Source organism: Anomaloglossus baeobatrachus, chromosome 11 (assembly GCF_048569485.1).
Source record: "Anomaloglossus baeobatrachus isolate aAnoBae1 chromosome 11, aAnoBae1.hap1, whole genome shotgun sequence".
Lineage (NCBI taxonomy): Eukaryota > Metazoa > Chordata > Amphibia > Anura > Aromobatidae > Anomaloglossus > Anomaloglossus baeobatrachus.
The window spans coordinates 186,653,022-186,677,549 of record NC_134363.1 but is presented as its reverse complement, the minus strand read 5'-3'; the positions used below and the strand labels follow the sequence as shown (position 1 = coordinate 186,677,549).

General features: G+C 53.2%; 1 protein-coding gene across 1 annotated transcript in view; it reads left to right on the top strand.

The window, feature by feature from the left end:
• Positions 1-24,528, top strand: part of CHEK1 (checkpoint kinase 1) — a 72,102-nt gene that overhangs the window by 34,080 nt on the left and 13,494 nt on the right. The window contains 3 exon segments of the mRNA XM_075328909.1: positions 9,363-9,467; positions 9,585-9,680; positions 9,781-9,880. Of these exon segments, the coding sequence (XP_075185024.1) occupies positions 9,363-9,467; positions 9,585-9,680; positions 9,781-9,880 (301 nt within the window).

The window sequence follows — 24,528 nt, the reverse complement described above, 5'->3', positions numbered from 1 at the left end:
TTTCCTTGCATCGATCGATATCAAAGATGCTTATCTCCACGTTCCGATTGCCCCAGAGCACCAACGCTTCTTGCGCTTCGCCATGGAAAACGAACACCTGCAGTTCGTGGCACTACCATTCGGCCTGGCAACAGCCCCATGGGTTTTCACCAAGGTTATGGCTACTGTAGTAGCTGTCCTCCATTCTCAGGGTCATTCTGTGATCCCGTACTTGGACGATCTGTTGATCAAGGCACCCTCTCAAGAGGCATGCCAACACAGCCTCGACGTTACCCTGGAGACTCTCCAGAGTTTCGGGTGGATCATCAATTTTCCAAAGTCAAATCTGACACCGGCCCAATCGCTGACGTACCTTGGCATGGAGTTTCATACCCTCTCAGCGATAGTGAAGCTTCCGCTGATCAAACAGCAGTCACTACAGAAAGGGGTACAGTCTCTCCTTCAAGGCCAGTCACACCCCTTGAGGCGCCTCATGCACTTCTTGGGGAAGATGGTGGGAGCAATGGAAGCAGTCCCTTTCGCGTAGTTTCACCTGCGTCCCCTTCAATGGGACATCCTACGCAAATGGGACAGGAAGCCGACGTCCCTCGACAGGACCGTCTCCCTCTCTCAGGCGACCAAAGCATCCCTTCGGTGGTGGCTTCTTCCCACTTCATTATCGAAGGGGAAATCCTTCCTTCCCCCATCCTGGGAAGTAGTCACGACAGACGCGAGTCTGTCAGGATGGGGAGCGGTTTTTCTCCACCACAGGACTCAGGGTACGTGGACCCGGCAAGAGTCCTCGCTTCAGATCAATGTTCTGGAAATTCGGGCAGTGTATCTCGCCCTGAAAGCGTTCCAGCAGTGGCTGGAAGGCAAGCAGATCCGAATTCAGTCGGACAATTCCACAGCGGTGGCATACATCAATCACCAAGGCGGCACACGCAGTCGTCAAGCCTTCCAGGAAGTCCGGCGGATCTTGATGTGGGTGGAAGCCACGTCCTCCACCATATCCGCAGTTCACATCCCAGGCGTGGAAAACTGGGAAGCAGATTATCTCAGTCGCCAGGGCATGGACGCAGGGGAATGGTCCCTTCACCCGGACGTGTTTCAGAAGATCTGTTGCCGCTGGGGGGTGCCGGACGTCGACCTAATGGCGTCTCGGCACAACAACAAGGTTCCGACCTTCATAGCGCGGTCTCGCGATCAAAGAGCTCTGGCGGCAGACGCCTTAGTGCAAGATTGGTCGCAGTTCCGGCTCCTGCGCCGCTCGGATGCACTCTTTGTCCTTGTCGCTGGCCAGCGTAAAGGGTCACAGGCTTCCAAATCAACCCTGGCTCGGTGGATCAAGGAGCCAATTATCGAAGCTTACCGTTCGGCTGGGCTTCCGGTTCCCTCAGGGCTGAAGGCCCATTCTACCAGAGCCGTGGGCGCGTCCTGGGCTTTGAGGCACCAGGCTACGGCTCAGCAGGTGTGTCAGGCGGCTACCTGGTCGAGCCTGCACACTTTCACGAAACACTATCAGGTGCATACCTATGCTGCGGCGGATGCCAGCCTAGGTAGACGAGTCCTTCAGGCGGCGGTTGCCCACCTGTAGGAAAGGGCCGTTTTACGGCTCTCTTACGAGGTATTATTTTACCCACCCAGGGACTGCTTTTGGACGTCCCAATTGTCTGGGTCTCCCAATAGAGCGAAAAAGAAGAACGGAATTTTGTTTACTTACCGTAAATTCCTTTTCTTCAGCGCTCTATTGGGAGACCCAGACGATTGGGGTATAGCTACTGCCTCCGGAGGCCACACAAAGCACTACACTAAAAAGTGCAAGGCCCCTCCCCTTCTGGCTATACCCCCCCGTGGTATCACGGGTTCTCCAGTTTTCAAGCTTTGTGCGAAGGAGGTCAGACATCCATGCATAGCTCCACAGATTTTAGTCAGCAGTAGCTGCTGACTATTTCGGATGGAAGAAAAGAGGGCCCATATAGGGCCCCCAGCATGCTCCCTTCTCACCCGTTGATGGTGTTGTAAGGTTGAGGTACCTATTGCTGGTACGGAGGCTGGAGCCCACATGCTGCTTTCCTTCCACATCCCCCTGGGGGGCTCTGAGGAAGTGGGATCCTGCCGGCCTCAAAGCTCTGACGCCGGGCTCCATCCACAGACCCATTTGAACCTGCTGGATACGGAGCTGGAGTACCGTTCAGGGACATGGCCCTGCACCATTACAGGTACTCTGTGTCCCCGTACACACAGGCACAGCACACTCCAGACTTGCTGGGTGTGCTAGTGCGCCGGGGACAGTAAAGGGTTACAGTCACTGCAGCTTTGCTGAGTGACTTTGTGTATTGGGAACTACCGCGCCGGACGCTCCGGGAGCGGCGGCGCGGCTGGGACTTGTAGTTCGCCGGGGACTGGGCGCCGACCGCGCTTTTACGGCGGTGGCGCTTATAAATCCAGTCCCCGGCTTCTGCGGCCTAGTGCCGCTTCGTTCCCGCCCCCTCCCTGTCACTCAGGGAAGGGGACAGACGCTGAGCAATCAGCAGCGCCGAGGGCTGGAGCCTTATTTACATGCTCCAGCCCTCTCACTGCACACTGTCGGACGCCGGATTCCCGCTCTGACTTGGGGCACGCCCACGGCCCGCCCCTCCTCACACGAGCTGGGGAAGACGCCGGCAGCCATTACTGCAGTCCGAGCTCGGACTTTCGGCAACCAGGCAGGACGGTGGCGACCATACACCCGCTTATAGGCGGGCGGTAAGCGGCACACATAGTGCTGACCCCAATATATACTGCAGTGTGTACATGTGTATTTTAACTGCATAGGTCGCTATATGCCCGCTTGGAGAGCGACACATCAGCAGCAGGAAAGCAGGTGTGCTAAGGCACAGGCTTTCTAGGCTGCTTGTATTGCACGTACTGAAGTGTTCATTTGTGTTTATGCTTGTATGCTATACACTGCACTGTACAGTCGCTAGTCTTAGCTATATTCTCCTGGAATGGCTAGACTACAGCAGCAGAAAACCAAGGGTGCTGGGGCACAGGTTTTTTTCTATGCTGCTTGTATTGCATGGGCTGCAGTGTGCATTTGTACTTGTGCTTGTATGCTATACATTGCACTGTATGGTCACTCTTCTGGGCTATATTCCCCTAGATGACTAGTCTACAGCAGCAGAAGAGCAGAGGTGCCAGGGCACAGGCTTCTATGCTGCTTGTATTGCTTGTGCTGCAGTGTTCATTTGTACTTTATGCTTGTATGCTATACATTGCACTGTACGGTCACCAATCTTGGCTATATACTTCTAGATGGCTAGTCGGCAGCGGCAAAAAAGCAACACAGATTTTCAGTGCTGTTTTTACTACATGGGATGCTGTTCATGACACCGTCCCATTGTGTGCATGCTCCCCTGTAGCACTTCGTCTGCCGGGGTCTCTAGCACTTCGTCTGCCGGGGTCTCTACTAGTCGTGGCCAAAGAAACCACCTGTCATCCCTGTCCAAGGACAGGGACGGAGTTGCAGTTTCGACAGATATATTGTCATAAGATAGAGACTTGCAGTCCAGACAGGCCATGGGCAATCTTCCTGACCAACCTCATTTGGAACGGGGGGGTCCCAGGAGGACTCTCTGTATGATAAGGCAGCTCTCCAGGACTTTGATCCTGACATCGCTATCAATCCGGATACACCGGATGGTAACGCCATACGGAATGATCCTATAGCGTCCATCAATGGAAGGTTGGATCTTTCTCCCTCAGCTCCCCCAGTGGAGGAGTCAGCTTCACAGCAGGAGAAGTCCCTTTTCAGTATCTCAAACGGATATTGAGTATTTTTCTGGCCACGCTGACTTCAGAGAAGCAGTCCAGAAACACCACGCTTACCAGATAAGCGTCTTCTCCAAACGTTTTTAAGATACACGTTATCCCTTTTCCCCCTGACGTGGTCAAGCGCTGGACCCAGGGTCCAAAGGTGGATTCTCCAATCTCCAGGCTTGCGTCTAGAGCCATAGTTGCACTGGAGATGGGGCTTCACTTAAAGATGCCATTCACAGACAGATGGACTCTGGTTGAAATCTGTCTAGGAGGCTATCGGCGTGTCGGTTGCTCCGGCATTCACAGCCGTATAGGCAACCTAACCTTTTCAGCTGTTCTTGCGCAGCTGGCCTTGAGCACATGTACATCTGTACCGCAGAGGCGTCCGTAACTCCGCAATGTCTGCACTGCGACTTATCCTATTAATGCTGTCCTAAAAGTACAGTCGAGGTTTCGGTCCTTCCCAAGCTCGGGCAGGTCCCAATTGTCCTCGTGCAAAAGGGCTACAAAACCTCAGACGGGCTCAGATTCCGGCCGGGCTCAATCACGCCCAAGGAAGGCAGCCGGAGGAACCGCTACCAAGGCGGTCTCCTCATGACTCTCAGCTCTCTCTCTCTCTCCGCATCCGCGGTTGATGGCAGACTCCCCCGCCTTTGGCGACATTTAGCTGCCACAGGTCACAGACCGGTGGGTGACGGACATTGTGCTCACGTGCACAGGACAGTGTTCTGTTCTCGTCCTCCGACTCCATTCTTCAGAACGGCCCCACCTCCCCACCGAGCAGATGCCCTGCTGCAGGCGGTGGACGCTCTAAGAGCAGAAGGAGTGGTGATCCCTGTCCCCCCTCAGGAACGAGGGCGAGGGTTTGTACTCCAATCTCTTTGTGGCTCCAAAAAAGGACGGCTCCTTCCGTCCTGTTCTGGACCTAAAACTGCTCAATAAGCATGCGAACGCCAGGCGGTTCCGGATGGAATCCCTCCGATCCGTCATTACCTCAATGTCTCGAGGAGACTTCCTTGCCTCAACAGACATCAAAGATGCCTATCTCCACGTGCCAATTGCTACGGAGCACCAACGTTTTCTACGTTTTGTGATAGGAGACGACCATCTTCAGTTCGTAGCTCTGCCATTCGGTCTGGCGACAGCCCCACGGGTGTTCACCAAGGTCATGGCAGCAGTGGTAGCAGTCTTGCACTCTCAGGGACACCCGGTGATCCCTTACTTGGACGATCTACTCGTCAAAGCACCCTCCCTCGAGGCATGACAACGCAGCCTGAATGTTACGCTGGAGACTCTCCAGACTTTCGGGTGGATCATCAATTTGGCAAGGTCAAATCGGTCACCGACTCAATCACTAACGTATCTCGGCATGGAGTTCACACTCTATCAGCGATAGTGAAGCTTCCGCTGAACAAGCAGCGTTCACTGCAAACAGAGGTGCAGTCTCTCCTTCAAGGCCAGTCGCACCCCTTAAGGCGCCTCATGCACTTCCTAGGGAAGATGGTGGCAGCCATGGAGGCAGTTCCCTTTGCGCAGTTTCATCTGCGCCAACTGCAAGGGGACATTCTCCGCCAATGGGACGGGCAGTCAACCTCCCTGGACAGGAAAGTCTCCCTTTCCCAGACGGCCAAGGACTCTCTGCAATGGTGGCTTATTCCCACCTCATTGTCACAGTGAAGATCCTTCCTACCCCCATCCTGGGCAGTGGTCACGACAGATACGAGTCTGTCAGGGTGGGGAGCAGTTTGTCTCCGCCACAGGGCTCAGGGGACGTGGACTCAGCAGGAGTCCACCCTTCAGATCAATGTTCTGGAAATCGGGGCAGGGTATCTTACCCTACTAGCTTTCCAGCAGTGGCTAGAAAGAGAGCAGATCCGAATCCAGTCGGACAACTCCACAGCGGTGGCATACATCAACCACCAAGGAGGGACGCGCAGTCGGCAAGCCTTCCAGGAAGTCCGGCGAATCCTCATGTGGGTGGAGGACACAGCATCCACCATATCCGCAGTTCACATCCCGGGCGTAGAAAACTGGGAAGCAGACTTCCTCAGTCGCCAGGGTATGGACGCAGGGGAATGGTCCCTTCACCCGGACGTGTTTCAGGAAATCTGTCGCCGCTGGGGGGTGCCGGACGTCGACCTAATGGCGTCTCGGGACAACAACAAGGTCCCGGCATTTATGGCACGATCGCGCGATCACAGAGCTCTGGCGGCAGACGCCTTAGTGCAAGATTGGTCGCAGTTCCGGCTCACATATGTGTTTCCACCTCTGGCACTCTTGCCCAGAGTACTGCGCAAAAAATCAGATCCGATTGCAGCCGCGTCATACTCGTCGCCCCAGACTGGCCGAGGAGATCGTGGTACCCGGATCTGTGGCATCTCACGGTCGGCCGACCGTGGTCACTACCAGGCTGGCCAGACTTACTGTCCCAAGGGCCGTTTTTCCATCGGAATTCTGCGGCCCTGAACCTGACTGTGTGGCCATTGAGTCCTGGATCCTAGCGTCTTCAGGATTATCCCAAGGGGTCGTTGCCACCATGAAACAGGCTAGGAAGTCCACCTCTGCTAAGATCTACCACAGAACGTGGAAGATTTTCTTAACCTGGTGCTCGGCTCAGGGAGTGTCTCCCTGGCCATTTGCATTGCCTACTTTTCTTTCCTTCCTGCAATCGGGGTTAGAAAAGGGCTTGTCGCTCGGCTTCCTTAAGGGGGAAGTCTCGGCACTATCCGTGTTTTTTTCAGAAGCGTCTAGCACGTCTTTCTAAGGTGCGCACGTTCCTACAGGGGGTCTGTCATATCGTACCCCCGTACAAGCGGCCGTTAGATCCATGGGATCTCAACAGGGTATTAGTTGCTCTCCAGAAGCCGCCTTTCGAGCCTCTGAAGGAAGTTTCCTTTCTCGCCTGTCACAGAAGGTGGCGTTTCTCGTTGCGATCACATCGCTTCGGCGAGTGTCTGAGCTGGCAGCTCTGTCATCCAAGGCTCCCTTCCTGGTGTTCCACCAGGACAAGGTAGTGCTGCGCCCCATTCCGGAGTTTCTCCCTAGGGTCGTATCCTCATTTCATCTTAATCAGGATATATCCTTGCCTTCCTTTTGTCCTCATCCGGTTCACCGGTATGAAAAGGACTTACGTTTGTTAGATCTGGTGAGAGCACTCAGACTCTACATTTCCCGCACGGCGCCCATGCGCCGTTCCGATGCACTTTTTGTCCTTGTCGCTGGTCCGCGCAAGGGGTTGCAGGCTTCTAAAGCCACCCTGGCTCGATGGATCAAAGAACCAATTCTAGAGGCCTACCGTTCTGCGGGGCTTCCGGTTCCTTCAGGGCTAAAAGCCCACTCAACCAGAGCCGTGGGTGCGTCCTGGGCATTACGACACCAGGCTTCGGCTCAACAAGTGTACCAGGCAGCTACCTGGTCCAGTCTGCACACTTTCACCAAGCATTATCAGGTGCATACCTATGCTTCGGCGGATGCCAGCTTAGGTAGAAGAGTCCTGCAGGCGGCAGTGACACCCCCGTAGGGGAGGGCTGTTTTGCAGCCCTAACATGAGGTATTTCTTTACCCACCCAGGGACAGCTTTTGGACGTCCCAATCGTCTGGGTCTCCCAATAGAGCGCTGAAGAAGAAGGGAATTTTGTTACTTACCGTAAATTCCTTTTCTTCTAGCTCTTATTGGGAGACCCAGCACCCGCCCTGTTGTCCTTCGGGATGTTTTTGTTGTTTGCGGGTACACATGTTGTTCATGTTGAACGGTTTTTCAGTTCTCCGATGTTACTCGGAGTTAATTTGTTTAAACCAGTTATTGGCTTTCCTCCTTCTTGCTTTGGCACTAAAACTGGAGAACCCGTGATACCACGGGGGGGTATAGCCAGAAGGGGAGGGGCCTTGCACTTTTTAGTGTAGTGCTTTGTGTGGCCTCCGGAGGCAGTAGCTATACCCCAATCGTCTGGGTCTCCCAATAAGAGCTAGAAGAAAAGGAATTTACGGTAAGTAACAAAATTCCCTTCTTTCTTCTAGCTCTAATTGGGAGACCCAGCACTCGCCCCTGTTTTTTTGTGTACACATGTTGTTCATGTTGAATGGTTTCAGTTCTCCGATGTTCCTTCGGATTGAAGTTACTTTAAACCAGTTTGTAATTATTTTTCCTCCTTCTTGCTTTTGCACCAAAACTGAGGAGCCCGTGGGAGCACGGGGGGTGTATAGGCAGAAGGGGAGGGGCTTAACACTTTTGAGTGTAATACTTTGTGCTGCCTCCGGAGGCATAGCCTATACACCCAATTGTCTGGGTCTCCCAATTAGAGCTAGAAGAAAAGGAATTTACGGTAAGTAAACAAAATTCCGTTCTTTGTTTACTTACCGTAAATTCCTTTTCTTCTAGCTCCAATTGGGAGACCCAGCACCCGCCCCTGTTCCCTTCGGGCTGTTGTTTTTTGTGTACACATGTTGTTCATGTTGAATGGTTTTCAGTTTTCCGAACTTCCTTCGGATTGAATTTACTTTAGACCAATTTATAAGTTTCCTCCTTCCTGCTTTTGCACCAAAACTGAGGAACCCGTGATGCACGGGGGGGTGTATAGGCAGAAGGGGAGGGGCTTTACACTTTTAAGTGTAATACTTTGTGTGGCCTCCGGAGGCAGAAGCTATACACCCAATTGTCTGGGTTTCCCAATTGGAGCTAGAAGAAAAGGAATTTACGGTAAGTAAACAAAATTCCCTTCTTTTCCATCAAACAAACTCCTCAGTTAACCCAGTAACATTGGTATCAACATTATCAGTAGCAATCTCGTTATGTGTGACACCTACCAGCGATCAGGCCCCTGCTGTGAGATCTCTGGTTGTTGCAGAATGGTCCAGGCCATTTTCTTCAAAGGTGATGTCCTGTTGGGCAGGACACATCGCTGTGTTTGACACTGTGTGACAGGGTCCCAGTGACTGCTGAGATCGTTTTACAGGTCGCTACTGCGACCTGTATCGTTCCTGCATTGCTGGTAAGGTCTGACTGTGTGACATCTCACCAGCGACCTCCCAGCAACTTGGTCGCATCGTTTTCGGGATCGCTGGTAAGTCGTTGTTTGTGACTGGGCCTTTAGGCTATGTGCGCACGTTGCGTAAATACATGCAGTTACGCTGCGCTTTGTAGCGCAGCGTAACTGCATGCGTCCTGCGTCCCCTGCACAGTCTATGGAGATTGTGCAGGGGCCGTGCGCACGTGGTGTTCTAGAGCGCAGCGCTTCGGCTACTGCCGAAGCGCTGCGTTCTAAGAAGTGACATGTCACTTCTTCCGTGCGCTTTGCCGGCAGCCCCTGCTCTGTCTATGGGAGGAGCTGCAGGCAGAGCGCATGGAATCGGCTTTTTTTTTTTTCCACTACGGACATTTCTGCAGCGATTTAAAGCGCACATGTGCTCTTCAGATCGCTGCAGAAATTTCTGCAGTGAATGTACGCAACGTGCGCACATAGCCTAAATCCTACATTAACCAAACTGTTTGCCGTGTAAACAAATAGGTGTTGCTTTTTGGACACTAGTCATCTATTAGACTGACCTAGGGATAATTACTGTTTGCATGTCCTATGTATTTGCAGAATTACCATGGGATACTCCAAGTGATGCTTGTCAAGAATATTGTGACTGGAAGGAATCTAAGCATTACCTGACTCCATGGAAGAAGATTGACGCTGCTCCTCTCGGTAACACGACTTCTGTCATTTACTCATAAAGTTGCAGCTCTTCCGCGCTGGAGAAGTAGAGAATTAATCACCGCACAGCCCTGTGGTAACTGTACTCGTATCCGCTTGTTTTCCCAGCTTTGCTGTGCAAGATGTTAGCTGAAATCCCTGGTTCAAGGCTTACTATTCCAGAAATCAAGAAGGACCGCTGGTTCACTAAACCACCCAAGAAGGGTACGTGGGGTTGCACGTGATCTAAATCCTGAACTGCCGATAGACAGATTTTCCATGTATTTTTCACTTTTTTTTTTTTTCCCCCTTCCTTTGCCGATAGGTATAAAGAGAAGTCTTGTGTCATCAGGGGGATTGGAAACTCCTGGACTTCTCAGCAAACACATTCGGTCTGACATGGATTTGTCTCTGTTCTCCTACAGGTACATCCTATTTTCTTGTGACGTATTAAAATACTGTCTCATAGTCTTTCAGAAATTGGAGCAGGTCTTGGTATTAGCTAGCCTTAAACATTGTGATATATACAGCAAGTGACAGAAGTATTGAACTTGTCATCAATTTTCTAAGGAAATATATTTCTACAGATGCAATTAACATGAATTTCTGCTCAATGTCTGTAACAACTCACCAATCCACAAAGGCAAAGAAATGAAACCATAGATGTCCATAAATTAAGCTATGTAGAATAATGAAAAATTACACAGAATAAGTATTGAACACCAGAAGAATAGTGAAGGTGCAAAAATCCATGGAAAGTCTTGACACCAGCTGAAATCTATCATTAGAAAACAATCCTTCCTCTTAGTAAAAAAATATTAGTTCAATATATGACCTTTTAAAATGGTGTCTTATTACCAATGTAACAAGAAACCTCTCATGATGGGTAAAACCAGTGAGCTGTCTCAAGACCTTCACAACTTTATTTTTGGAAAACATACTGATGGCATTGATTACAGAAGAATTTCTAATCTACTGAAGGTTCCAGTGAGCACTGCTGGGGCCATAATCAGTAAGTGAATCAAAAAAGGTCTGTGGAGCCTCTGTTAGGAGTCTCGACACAGAAAATAGCCAGATATCCCTTGTCATATCTTTAAACTTGTCAAAAAGTTGGATATTGACTAAAAGGGCCACTTAATATGGTGGTCTCCTTTAAAAAGAGCCACTCCTTGGCTGGGTCCTTCCCGTAGGGCTATCTGGCTATTTTCTGTGTCGAGACTCCTAACAGAGGCTCAACAGACCTTTTTTGATTTGCATACTTCCCAGGGGGCAATGCGCCTAGGATTTCACTGTCTTGAAAGCCTTTGCTGGCTTCAGAGAAAAAAAAATAAATCTGCTAGAATGGCTGAGCCGGTCACCGGAGCTGAATCCAATAGAAAATGTATGTAAGGAACTAAGTCAGAGTTCATAGAAGGAGCCGGGACCTGCAGGATGTGGAGAGTGTTTGTTTGGAAGAATGGGCCAAAATCCACCTGAGCAATGCAGGCAACTAGTGTCTCCATACAGGAGGCGTCTGTAGCTTCATCACCAACAAACGCCTTTTTTTATGAAATATTAATACATTTCTTTGTCGCTCTATTGGGAGACCCAGACAATTGGGGTGTATAGGCTATGCCTCCTGAGGCCGCACAAAGTATTACACTCAAAAGTGTTAAGCCCCTCCCCTTCTGCCTATACACCCCCCGTGCTCCCACGGGCTCCTCAGTTTTTTTTTTTTTGCTTTGTGCGAAGGAGGTCAGACACGCACACATAGCTCCACAGATTGGTCAGCAGCAGCTGCTGACCAGGTCGGATGGAAGAAAAGTGGGCCCATATAGGGCCCCCAGCATGCTCCCTTCTCACCCCACTCTTGTCGGCGGTGTTGTTAAGGTTGAGGTATCCATTGCGGGTACGGAGGCTGGAGCCCACATGCTGTTTTCCTTCCCCATCCCCCTCAGGGCTCTGGGCGAAGTGGGATCCTATCGGTCTCCAGGCACTGAGACCGTGCTTCATCCACAACTCCTGTGGAGCCTGCTGGATAGGAGCCGGGTACCGTTCAGGGACATGGCCCTGCTACTTGAAGGTACTCTGTATCCCTGTGGGGACCGCGCACGGCAACACCTCAGCTTTGCTGGGTGTGCTAGTGCACCGGGGACCGCGGCGCTGACCGGGTTAAACTGTGCCATTACACACTCAGCGTCGCTGAGTGTGTTTATATGTAGGGGCTACCGCGCTAACCGCCGCTGCCATGGGAAACTGCGGCGCGGCTGGGACTTGTAGTTCGCCGGGGACTTCGGCGCCGGCCGCGCTTTTACGGCGGCCACGCTTATACTCGAGTCCCCGGCTTTCTTGCGGCCTAGTTTCCTTTTCTCCCGCCCCCAGCCCTGACAGGCAGGGGAAGGGCGGGACGCTGCACGGAACGAGCAGCACTGAGGGCTGGAGTATGATTTCCATACTCCACCCCCCTCACTGTGCACAGTGTGAGCACCAGTTCCCGCACTTTCTCGGCCACGCCCACGGCTCCCTCCTCTCGTCAGGACGCCGGCAGCTATTCCTGTCAGCTCCTCCGACGCTGCAGAGAGGGACAAACCCTGGGAGACCCAGACACGGTCTCTGGTGGCCTCACAACCGCTTTAAAGCGGGTGGTAAGCAGCACCTGTTGGTGCTAGCCCCATGGTGCTGTAGTGTATTGATACATTATTTGTTTATAGTATACTCTTTCACTGTATGAGCACAGTTCATTCTGGCTATATACCCTATTGTGTTACTCAGGGAAAACAATAGCATGGCGCCCACAAAGGCAGGGGTGCCAAAAGCACAGGCTTATTATGCTGCCTGCGCCGCTTGTACGGCCCAGCTGCCGGCAGGTTCCACTGACCCTCATTGTGTGCAATGTTTGTCCCCTGTGGCACTTCTTCAGCCAGAGCCTCTGCTAAGAGGGGCCCAGGGGGAGCCACCTGTTGGCACTGTCCAGGTGACGGGGACTGAGTTTGCAAAACTCTCTGAGACTATGGCTAAGATACTAGAAGCCTTGCAGTCCAGGCCGGTATCTCAGCAAAGGGACTCTATTGAATCATTGTTCCCTGGCCCCCCTCAGTTGGACCAACAATGTCCTCCCGGGGTATCTCATACATCCCAGGCTGAGGGTTCTGTCTTAGACCCCAGTCCCAGACCGACTAAGCGGGCTCGCTTAGAATTTCCCTCGACATCATATTGTTCAGGGTCTCAGCGGGGGGAATCTCTGGTTGATGATGCGGAGACAGCTGATCAGGATTCTGATCCTGAGGGCGCTCTCAATCTTAATACTCCAGACGGGGACGCCATAGTGAACGATCTTATTGCGTCCATCAATCAAATGCTGGATATTTCTCCCTCAGCTCCTCCGGCTGAGGAGTCAGCTTCTCAGCAGGAGAAATTCCGTTTCAGGTTCCCCAAGCGTACACCGAGTATGTTTCTAGACCACTCTGATTTCAGAGAGGCAATCCAGAATCACCATGCTTGTCCAGATAAGCGTTTTTTCTAAGCGCCTTAAGGATTCACGTTATCCTTTTCCCCCTGACGTGGTTAAAGGTTGGACTCAGTGTCCCAAAGTGGATCCTCCAATCTCCAGACTGGCAGCTAGATCCATACTTGCAGTGGAAGATGGGGCCTCGCTCAAAGATGCCACTGACAGGCAGATGGAGCTCTGGTTGAAATCCATCTATGAAGCTATCGGCGCTTCTTTTGCCCCAGCATTCGCAGCCGTATGGGCGCTACAAGCTATCTCAGCAGGTCAAGCGCAAATTGAAGCAGCCACATGCACGTCCGCGCCACAAGTGGCATCCATTACCACCCAGACCTCGGCATTTGCGTCTTACGCTATTAATGCTGTCCTGGACTCTGCGAACCGTACGGCGGTTGCGGCCGCCAATTCGGTGGTACTCCGCAGGGCCTTGTGGCTACGGGAATGGAAGGCAGATTCTGCTTCCAAAAAGCGCTTAACCAGTTTGCCAATTTCTGGCGACAGGCTGTTTGGCGAGCGTTTGGATGAAATCATCAAACAATCCAAGGGAAAGGATACATCCTTACCCCAGCCCAAACAGAACATACCCCAACAGAGGAGAGGGCAGTCGAGGTTTCGGTCCTTTCGGGGCGAGGGCAGGTCCCAATTCTCCTCGTCCAAAAGGTCTCAGAAAGAACAAAGGAACTCTGATGCATGGCGGTCTAAGTCACGTCCTAAAAAGACCACCGGAGGCGCCGCTAACAAAGCGGCTTCCTCATGACTTTCGACCTCCTCTAGCAGCATCCTCGGTCGGTGGCAGGCTCTCCCGCTTTTGCGACACCTGGCTGCCACAAATAAAAGACCGCTGGGTGAGAGACATTCTGTCTCACGGTTACAAGATAGAGTTCACCTCTCGTCCCCCGACTCGATTCTTCAGGTCATCCCCGCCTCCCGAGCGAGCCGAGGCTCTTCTGCAGGCGCTGCGCACTCTGAAGGCAGAAGGAGTGGTGATCTCTGTTCCTCTCCAGCAACAGAGCCACGGTTTTTACTCCAACTTGTTTGTGGTCCCAAAGAAGGACGGGTCTTTCCGCCCGGTCCTGGACCTGAAACTGCTCAACAAACACGTAAAAGCCAGACGGGTCAGGCTGGAATCCCTCCGCTCCGTCATCGCCTCAATGTCCCAAGGAGATTTCCTTGCATCGATCGATATCAAAGATGCTTATCTCCACGTACCGATTGCTCTAGAACACCAGCGCTTCTTGCGCTTCGCCATAGAAAACGAACAACTGCAATTCGTGGCACTGCCGTTCGGCCTGGCAACAGCCCCACGGGTTTTCACCAAGGTGATGGCTACTGTAGTAGCGCTCCTACACTCGCAGGGTTACTCGGTGATCCCGTACTTGGACGATCTGCTAATCAAGGCACCTCTCAAGAGGCATGCCAACGCAGCCTCGACACTACCCTGGAGACTCTCCAGGGTTTCGGGTGGATCATCAATTTTCCAAAGTCAAATCTGACACCGGCCCAATCACTGACGTATCTTTGCATGGAGTTTCATACCCTCTCAGCGATAGTGAAGCTTCCGCTGATCAAGCAGCAGTCACTACAGAAAGGGGTACAATCTCTCCTTCAAGGCCAGTCACACCCCTTGAGGCGCCTCATGCACTTCCTGGGGAAGATGGTGGCAGCAATGGAGGCAGTCCCTTTCGCGCAGTTTCACCTGCGTCCCTTTCAATGGGACATCCTACGCAAATGGGACAGGAAGCCGACGTCCCTCGACAGGACCGTCTCCCTCTCTCAGGCGACCAAAGCTTCCCTTCGGTGGTGGCTTCTTCCCACTTCATTATCGAAGGGGAAATCCTTCCTACCCCCATCCTGGGAAGTAGTCACGACGGACGCGAGTCTGTCAGGGTGGGGAGCGGTTTTTCTCCACCACAGGGCTCAGGGTACGTGGACCCAGCAAGAGTCCTCGCTTCAGATCAATGTTCTGGAAATACGGGCAGTGTATCTTGCCCTGAAAGCGTTCCAGCAGTGGCTGGAAGGCAAGCAGATCCGAATTCAGTCGGACAATTCCACAGCGGTGGCATACATCAACCACCAAGGCGGCACACGCAGCCGGCAAGCCTTCCAGGAAGTCCGGCGGATTTTGATGTGGGTGGAAGCCACGGCCTCCACCATATCCGCAGTTCACATCCCAGGCGTGGAAAACTGGGAAGCAGATTATCTCAGTCGCCAGGGCATGGACGCAGGGGAATGGTCCCTTCACCCGGACGTGTTTCAGGAGATCTGTTGCCACTGGGGGGTGCCGGACGTCGACCTCATGGCGTCCCGGCACAACAACAAGGTACCAATGTTCATGGCACAGTCTCAAGATCCCAGAGCTATGGCGGCAGACTCCTTAGTTCAGGATTGGTCGCAGTTTCAGCTCCCTTATGTGTTTCCTCCGCTGGCACTGTTGCCCAGAGTGTTACGCAAGTTCAGGGCCGACTGCCGCCGCGCCATCCTCGTCGCTCCCGACTGGCCGAGGAGGTCGTGGTACCCGGATCTGTGGCATCTCACGGTCGGCCAACCGTGGGCACTACCAGACCGACCAGACTTGCTATCTCAAGGGCCGTTTTTCCATCTGAATTCTGCGGCCCTCAACCTGACTGTGTGGCCATTGAGTCCTGGATCCTAGCGTCTTCAGGGTTATCTCAAGACGTCATTGCCACTATGAGACAGGCTAGGAAACCAACGTCCGCCAAGATCTATCACAGGACGTGGAAAATTTTTCTGTCGTGGTGCTCTGCTCAGGGTTTTTTCTCCCTGGCCTTTTGCCTTGCCCACTTTTCTGTCCTTCCTTCAATCTGGACTGGAAAAGGGTTTGTCGCTCGGCTCCCTTAAGGGACAAGTCTCAGCGCTCTCTGTGTTTTTTCCAGAAGCGCCTAGCCAGGCTTCCACAGGTACGCACGTTCCTGCAGGGGGTTTGTCACATCGTTCCACCTTACAAGCGGCCGTTAGAACCCTGGGATCTAAACAGGGTGCTGATGGTTCTTCAGAAACCACCTTTCGAGCCAATGAGAGATATTTCCCTCTCACGACTTTCGCAGAAAGTGGTTTTTCTAGTAGCAGTCACTTCACTTCGGAGAGTGTCTGAGCTAGCAGCGTTGTCGTGCCAAGCCCCTTTCCTGGTGTTTCACCAGGACAAGGTGGTTCTACGTCCGGTTCCGGAATTTCTCCCTAAGGTGGTATCCCCCTTTCATCTCAATCAGGATATTTCCTTACCTTCTTTTTATCCTCATCCAGTTCACCAATGTGAAAAGGATTTGCACTTGTTAGATTTGGTGAGAGCACTCAGACTCTACATTTCTCGTACGGCGCCCCTGCGCCGCTCGGATGCACGCTTTGTCCTTGTCGCTGGCCAGCGTAAAGGGTCATAGGCTTCCAAATCAACCCTGGCTCGGTGGATCAAGGAGCCAATTATCGAAGCTTACCGTTCGGCTGGGCTTCCGGTTCCCTCAGGGCTGAAGGCCCATTCTACCAGAGCCGTGGGCGCGTCCTGGGCTTTGAGGCACCAGGCTACGGCTCAGCAGGTGTGTCAGGCGGCTACCTGGTTGAGCCTGCACACTTTCACGAAGCACTATCAGGTGCATACCTATGCTTCGGCGGATGCCAGCCTAGGTAGACGAGTCCTTCAGGCGGCGGTTGCCCACCTATAGGAAGGGGCCGTTTTACGGCTCTCTTACGAGGTATTATTTTACCCACCCAGGGACTGCTTTTGGACGTCCCAATTGTCTGGGTCTCCCAATAGAGCGACAAAGAAGAAGGGAATTTTGTTTACTTACCGTAAATTCCTTTTCTTCTAGCTCCAATTGGGAGACCCAGCACCCGCCCCTGTTTTTTTGTGTACACATGTTGTTCATGTTGAATGGTTTCAGTTCTCCGATATTCCTTCGGATTGAAGTTACTTTAAACCAGTTTTTAATTCTTTTTCCTCCTTCTTGCTTTTGCACCAAAACTGAGGAGCCCGTGGGAGCACGGGGGGTGTATAGGCAGAAGGGGAGGGGCTTAACACTTTTGAGTGTAATACTTTGTGCGGCCTCCGGAGGCATAGCCTATACACCCAATTGTCTGGGTCTCCCAATTAGAGCTAGAAGAAAAGGAATTTACGGTAAGTAAACAAAATTCCCTTCTTTTGTAAGCGTGTTCAATACCTTTTTTCCTGTGGTGGATTGAGATTAAGAGCATGTAGCTCGAAACGCGTACTCCTCTGTCATCCCATCCCGTCTTTATGGGGATTTTTTATACTTTGTGGATATGATCCAATTTTACTATGAAAATTGAATAAATAAAAGAAGCAAATTTTATTACATTTCCTGGACACGAGTGCTTGATTTTTTTTCTTTTTCCTGGAGTTTCTTGGCTGGGCCGGCCTTCCCGTGCACCTGTCCTTCATTGGAGTCTCCATGTGATCTGGGTGAGCTGATTCTACCTTTCTGTTTCTTTTTTCCTGTGTCTCTTCTCATTATTACACATCACTAAATTTATGGACATCTATGATTGGATTTCTCCTTGATTTGGATGGGTTGTTATCAAAAACTTTTAAATTCATGTCCGTAGCAGTTTTAGAAAAAAATTTACTTAGAAAATTGGTGAAGTGTTCAAAACTTATTTCACCCACTGTATGTTCACCCCTTAAATGCACTATTGATCAAAGAAGGTTTGGGCTTTATTAAACAGCCCCCCCCTCCCCCCAACTGATTGCTTTCTTTGTCGCTCCATTGGGAGACCCAGACAATTGGGTGTATAGCTTCTGCCTCCGGAGGCCACACAAAGTATTACACTTTTTTAAAAGTGTAACCCCTCCCCTCTGCCTATACACCCTCCCGTGGATCACGGGCTCCTCAGTTTTATGCTTTGTGTGGAAGGAGGCACACATCCACTCATAGAAAAAAAAAAAAAAAATTCTCATACATAGTTTGACAGAAGAAAAGAGGTCCCCTATGGGGTCCCCGGCATGCTCCCTTCTCACCCCACTATGTCGGCGGTGTTGTTAAGGTTGAGGTACCCATTGCGGGTACAAAGGCTGGAGCCACATGCCGTCTCCTTCACCATCCCTTATGCGGCTCTGGGAGAAGTGGGAGCTTCATCGGTCATTCACATGCTGAGACCGTGCTCCATCCGCAGACCCTGGTGGAACCTGCTGGACCGGAGCGTTTTCATCCCCAGGGACCGGGCCCTGCACCTTCAAGGTACTCTGTGTCCCCATGGGGGGACGGTACGGGGAGAGAGAGGTCGCCTCTCTCCCCAGTAGCGCCGTCCGTTGTTTTTTCATCGGACTTCCGCGCCGGCCGTGCCTGCTTGTCGGGCACGGCCTTAAATTTAGTCCCCGGCTTCATCGCAGCCTAGTCACGAAAAATCCCGCCCCCGGGCCTGCTTGTCAGGGGGAAGGGCGGTACTACCGACAGAGGGCTGGAGCATCTTTGCATGCCTCCCCTCCCCTCTCATGGACCACTATGGGGCCTCCAGATTCCCGCCTTTTGCCGGCGCCGCCCATGGCTCCACTCCCCCCTTGAGAGCTCCGGCGGCCATGTTTGGCATTCTGCCGGTGTATGCTGCAGCCTGCACATCTCTACAGCTCTGGGGGACCCACGACAGGGAATCTGGAGGACACCAGCGGTTGGTAAGCCACACCGGTCACCCGGTGCTGGTTCCCCTAGGGTGCCGTGATATATATTTATCTACATATATTATTTATATTCGGAACGGCTGTTTAACCCTTTCCCATATACCCTCAGTGGTCGCTCTCCTAAGGGACACTTATTGCTTGCAGCATGTCGTCCACAAGGAGCAAAGCCCTTAAGACACAGGTTTTTTTCGCAGCCTCTACCTCTTGTGGGGCTATGTTGCCTGCGGGATCCACCTACCCTCACTGTGATCAATGCTCGACTCCTGCCACGCTTGCTCAGCCGGAGCCCGGGGCACTTGTGGGCCCCTCGGCTCATGTAGATCCCCCTGCTCCTCCTGAGCAGGCTGCAGGGACAGAGTCACCGTCATTGGCCTCTTTCGCTGAGAAACTCTCTGTCACTTTCTCAATCCATTGCACAGTCTATGGACAAATGGTCATCTAAGCTCCTTGAGGCTTTGCAGTCCAGACCGGGCTTTTCACAGGCCCCGGCCCCTGTTAGTTTGTCTCCTCCAGGGCCTTCTCGGTCCGCGCCGCAGCGCGCTCCCAGGATAGCCCCTAGGTCCCAGGCGGAGGACTCCTGCCCGGATCGCAGTCCCAGACCGGCTAAGCGGCCTCGCTGGGACTCTTCCCCGGCCTCCTCACGCTGCTCTGGATCTCAGCTGGAGGACTCTCAGGACGACGAGGCGTACGTGGGAGCTCAGGGCTCTGACCCTGACTTCGCCCTCAACCTTGATACCCCTGAGTGGGACGCCTTAGTAAATGATCTTATTTCGTCCATCAACCAGGTGTTAGATCTCTCACCTCCGCCTCCTCCCGTAGAGGAGTTGGCTTCTCAGCAGGAGAAACACCAGTTTCGATTCCCCAAACGTACGCGCAATACGTTCTTTGATCACTCTAACTTCAGGGACGCTGTCCAGAAGCCCAGAGCGGTCCCGGACAAGCGTTTTGCTAAAAGGCACTCTGACACGCGTTATCCCTTTTCACCTGAGGTCGTTAAGGGCTGGGCGCACTCACCCAAGGTGGATCCGCCAGTCTCTAGATTGGCTGCTAGGTCCGTTGTGTCTGTTGCCGATGGCTCATCCCTGAAGGATGCCACTGACAGACAGAGCTCTTGGTGAAGTCTATTTATGAGGCCACGGGAGCGTCTTTTGCCCCGGCCTTTGCGGCTGTGTGGGCTCTCCAAGCAATCTCGGCATGTCTGACTGAGATCAATGCTGTCACGCGGAATTCTGCTCCGCATGTGTCTTCCTTGACCTCTCAGGCATCAGTATTTTCGTCCTACGCCATGAACGCCGTCCTGGACTCTGCTAGCCGTACGGCTGTAGCATCCGCTAACTCCGTGGCAGTCCGCAGGGCCATGTGGCTGCGCGAATGGAAAGCAGACTCTGCTTCCAAAAGGTTCTTAACTGGTTTGCCTTTTTCTGGCGAACGTTTGTTTGACGAACGGTTGGATGAGATTATTAAGGAATCCTCGGGAAAGGACTCCTCCTTACCCCAGTCCAAACCTAAGAGACCTCAGCAGAGAAAAATCCAATCGAGGTTTCGGTCCTTTCGTCCCTCCGCCAAGCCCCAATCCTCTTCGTCCAACCGGCCGGAGAAAGGCCAGAAGAACTCCTATGGGTGGCGGTCCAAGTCACGCCCCCAAAAGGCCGCCGGAGGCACTGCCTCCAAGACGGCCTCCTCATGACTCTCGGCCTCATCTAGCCACATCCTCGGTCGGTGGCAGGCTCTCCCGCTTTTGCGACGCCTGGTGGCCACACGTTCAAGACCGATGGGTGAGAGACATTCTGTCTCATGGTTACAGGATAGAGTTCAGCTCTCGTCCTGCGGCTCGTTTTTTCAGAACCTCCCCACCCCCTGCACAGGCAGACGCACTGTTTCAGGCGGTGGACGCTCTAAAGATGGAAGGAGTTGTGATTCCCATTCCCCTTCAGGAACGTGGTTGCGGATTTTACTCCAACTTGTTCGTGGTGCCAAAAAAGGACGGGTTTTTCCGTCCCGTTCTGGACCTCAAGCTGCTCAACAGACATGTGAGCATCAGACGGTTTTGGATGGAATCTCTCCGCTCGGTCATCGCCTCGATGTCACAAGGAGACTTCCTAGCATCGATCGACATCAAGGATGCTTATCTCCATATGCCGATCGCACCCGAACACCAACGTTTCCTGCGTCTCGCCATCGGGGACGAACACCTCCAGTTTGTCGCATTGCCCTTCGGCCTGGCGACAGCCCCACGGGTCTTCACCAAAGTCATAGCATCCGTCGTGGCGGTCCTGCACTCTCAGGGCAACTCGGTAATCCCATGCGATCTCCTAGTCAGGGCCCCTTCTTGGGTGGCGTGTCAACGAAGTCTTACCTTCACTCTGGCGACTCTCCAGCAGTTCGGGTGGATCATCAATTTCCCGAAATCCAAGTTGACGCCGACCCAATCACTGACTTACCTCGGGATGGAGTTTCATACCCTTCCAGCGTTAGTCAAGCTACCGCTGGACAAATAGCTTTCTCTGCAGGCGGGGGTGCAGTCACTTCTTCGGAGTCAGTCACACCCCTTAAGGCGCCTCATGCACTTCCTGGGGAAGATGGTTGCAGCTATGGAGGCAGTGCCGTTCGCGCAATTCCATCTACGGCCACTCCAATGGGACATTCTTCGCAAATGGGACAAGAGTTCGGCTTCCCTCGACAAGAACATCTCTCTTTCCCTCGCAACCAAGACGTCACTTCAGTGGTGGCTCCTACCCACATCTCTGTCTCGGGGAAAATCCTTCCTCCCCCCAACCTGGGCCGTGGTCACCACGGACGCGAGCCTGTCAGGTTGGGGAGCGGTTTTTCTCCACCACAGGGCTCAAGGAACCTGGACTCCAATAGAATCGTCCCTTCAGATCAATGTTCTGGAGATAAGGGCAGTATATCTAGCCCTATTGGCTTTCCATCGGTGGCTGGAGGGCAGACAGATCCGAATCCAGTCGGACAACGCCAATGCCGTCGCCTACATCAACCACCAAGGTGGCACTCGCAGTCGTCAAGCCTTCCAGGAAGTCGAGCGGATTCTGCAGTGGGTGGAAGTCACAGGCTCCACCATCTCCGCAGTTCACATCCCGGGCGTGGAAAACTGGGAAGCAGATTTTCTCAGTCGTCAGGGCATGGACGCGGGGGAATGGTCTTTTCTCTATCGTTTCATTGGGGGACACAGGACCATGGTTATGCTGCTGTCACTAGGAGGCTGACACTAAGTAAACAGAAAAAGTTAGCTCCTCCCCAGCAGTATAACCCCTGAGCCGGAGGCGTGCTCAATCAGTTTTTTGCTTAGTGTCGTAGGAGGCTGATGTGGGCCGACTGGGCCCCCTTCAGCCACTTGATTTTTTGCGTATATTTTGTCATTTTTTTCTCGGCGACGCTCGTCGCTCTCATCTGTGGTAATTCTCTTTTTCTGTAGGTATCGTTTCTCTACCTCAGCTCTCGCAGCCCGTGTGGGTACCACTCCCCTGGGTCGCAGAGGCTTGAGTCGTCGGGCCCTCTCCCCCGTCCAATTCCACGGTACCACTCCCGGGTTGGCACGCGGGGCTGAACCTTCCTGGGCACCCCCTATTCACCCTGCGGTATCACCCCAAAGGGTGCAAGGAGCATACAGCAGGGACTGGACCTCGCAGCGCGTCTGGATTGTATGATGGGGCCCGCAGCGCTGCTACACTACAGAGGGGCTCCCTCCCCCCACCAGCGTCCACCTCCCTGCCTGCCTCATTCTTCTCCTGCTGCCCGCAGCCATTCCTCCGGTGTGCGGAGCACACGGACACAGGTGCAGAGCTCCTCGCCTGCACACTGGCAGATGCGACGCCGCCGATCAGGTAGGACACCCTCTCCTACCTTCTCCCGGGCGGCTGCAAAATTTAGGCCCCGGTCCGGGCCTACTCACCGGGCGCCCCGGCAACGTCCCCATCTGGCGCTGGAGTCCTTCAGCACACATGCAGGGCTCGGCCGGTACCCGGACATCGCTGCCGCGCCGCCGCTCCCGCAGGTAGGACCGCCGGTCTCTACCTTCCCCTGCGCCGGCTGTTTCAAATTTAGGCCCCGGCTTCGGCCCTGTCTCCGGCGTCCCAGGCCCGCCCCCCGCCGCATCGCTATTGGCCGCCGGCCGCTCCGTCTCCGCCCTCCGCTCAGCCCCAGGCATCACAGTGGGGGCGGTGGATGTTTTTTCCCGCTCTCCTGAGCCCACCTCCAGCCTCCTCAGCATTCATTTTGAAAGAAAAAAAAAAAAAAAAAGGGATTATGGCAGACTTCCGGTATGCGGTTTGCTGACGCTGCAGCAGCCCGTATATCAGGGAAGAATAAACCCAAGTCTTCCATGATTATTAAATACAGTGGGGTTTTATCAGGGGTTGAGTTTTTTACATTATATATTAACCCCTTCAGGTTCTTTTTCGGGCTTTGCATCAGAGACACACATCCCAATAGGGTTTGTATATAGAGCTCTCAGAGATGAGTTTTTAGTTATTTTGGGCCGGTAGCTCAGGTTTGCGGTTCCCTTAATTGTAATTTCCCCCACATAATGTCAGATTAGTGTTGACAGCTACCGCAGCCCCTGGCACCGCACGCCCCTGTATCTCGCCCCTGCCGGCTGGTTAGCGCCCTGTCTCAGGCCATATATTCCCTCGCTGACGTCCCTCGGGTTCGTGCACATGCGCTGCGTCCCCCGCCGACGCTCGGTCATACCATCCACAGAACGGCGCAATCCCCTCGTGGAGACCAGTCCCGTACCAGGGACCTTTTCCTAGGCTAGAAGCGGACCCGCCAGGTCTCGTCTTTCGTGGCCCCCCAGTTTTCCACCTTATTCCCCAGGTCCAGACTGCCCTTCCTCCGGTAGTCTTCCGACCTCTCGGGTGATAACCCAGGCTTTCCACCTCCGCTGGACTCCGAGCAGGACCTGGATGTTTTGGCGCAGGATGAATAGCCGGCTAGAAATGGTGAGTCAAGCCGTAAGGCTTCGGACAGCCCTCTTCTCTCCATGCACGCAGGTCTCCTTTAAGACATTTGGAGCGGACCCTTGATGTGCTCAGGGGACATCCAGAGTTCGCCGAGTTACCGCGTGATCACAGATAACTACCAGACACGACGTTTACCAGCGGTAAGCCATGTCATTGTCATTATTCCCTTCTCCAAAGGGGTTTCGGAGAGAATGGACATGCTACACTGGAGTCGCTGATTGATCACAGACATCTACCAGTCACGGCGTTTACCAGCGGTAAGTCGTGTTATTGTCAGTATCATTCCCCCAAAGGGCTCTGGAGAGAGGGGGCAGTCCACCTTGCAGAGACGAAGGTGGCAGGCCCCTGCGGTTTTCAGTGGACATCCAGTTCGCCGTGTGACTGCGTTATCACGGATAATCCCCGGACACGATTTTTACCAGTGGTAAGTCCTTTTATTTGTCATTACCCCTTCTCGAAAGGGGCTCCGAAAGGAAGGGGCACGCTACCCTGTAGTCGACCCGCCTGTGTTCCTCCGGGCTTCTCGTCCCTAACGTGACGCCCCTCAGGGACTCAGCGGACACCATACGCAGCGGACCACGTTCCACCTATGCCGTCCCAGGACTGGTTATCATCTTCAGTGAGTACCCTCTCTTCACAAGCCTGGGGTTTGCCTGCTGCTCGGCCTCAGCCTCTACCATCAGTGTGTCCACCCGTCGAGACTTACGACTCGGGATCAGGAACGCAGATTCGACATCTAGGAAGTCGCTGACTTCCCTTCCGACTTAGGGAACGCCCCTCTGGAGATGGGCGAGTCCAGTGGCCCCCCTAGGCTACGTCAGGGTAGAGTACATCTCTCCCCTAGATTACGTAGGGAAGGGTACACCCCTTTCCCTGCATCGGCCCAGATGCATCAGGATCGTCCCCTCACGCTAGGTCCCAGCCCGTTCACGCCGCACCCGTCAGGGAGCCTCTATCCCTCCAACA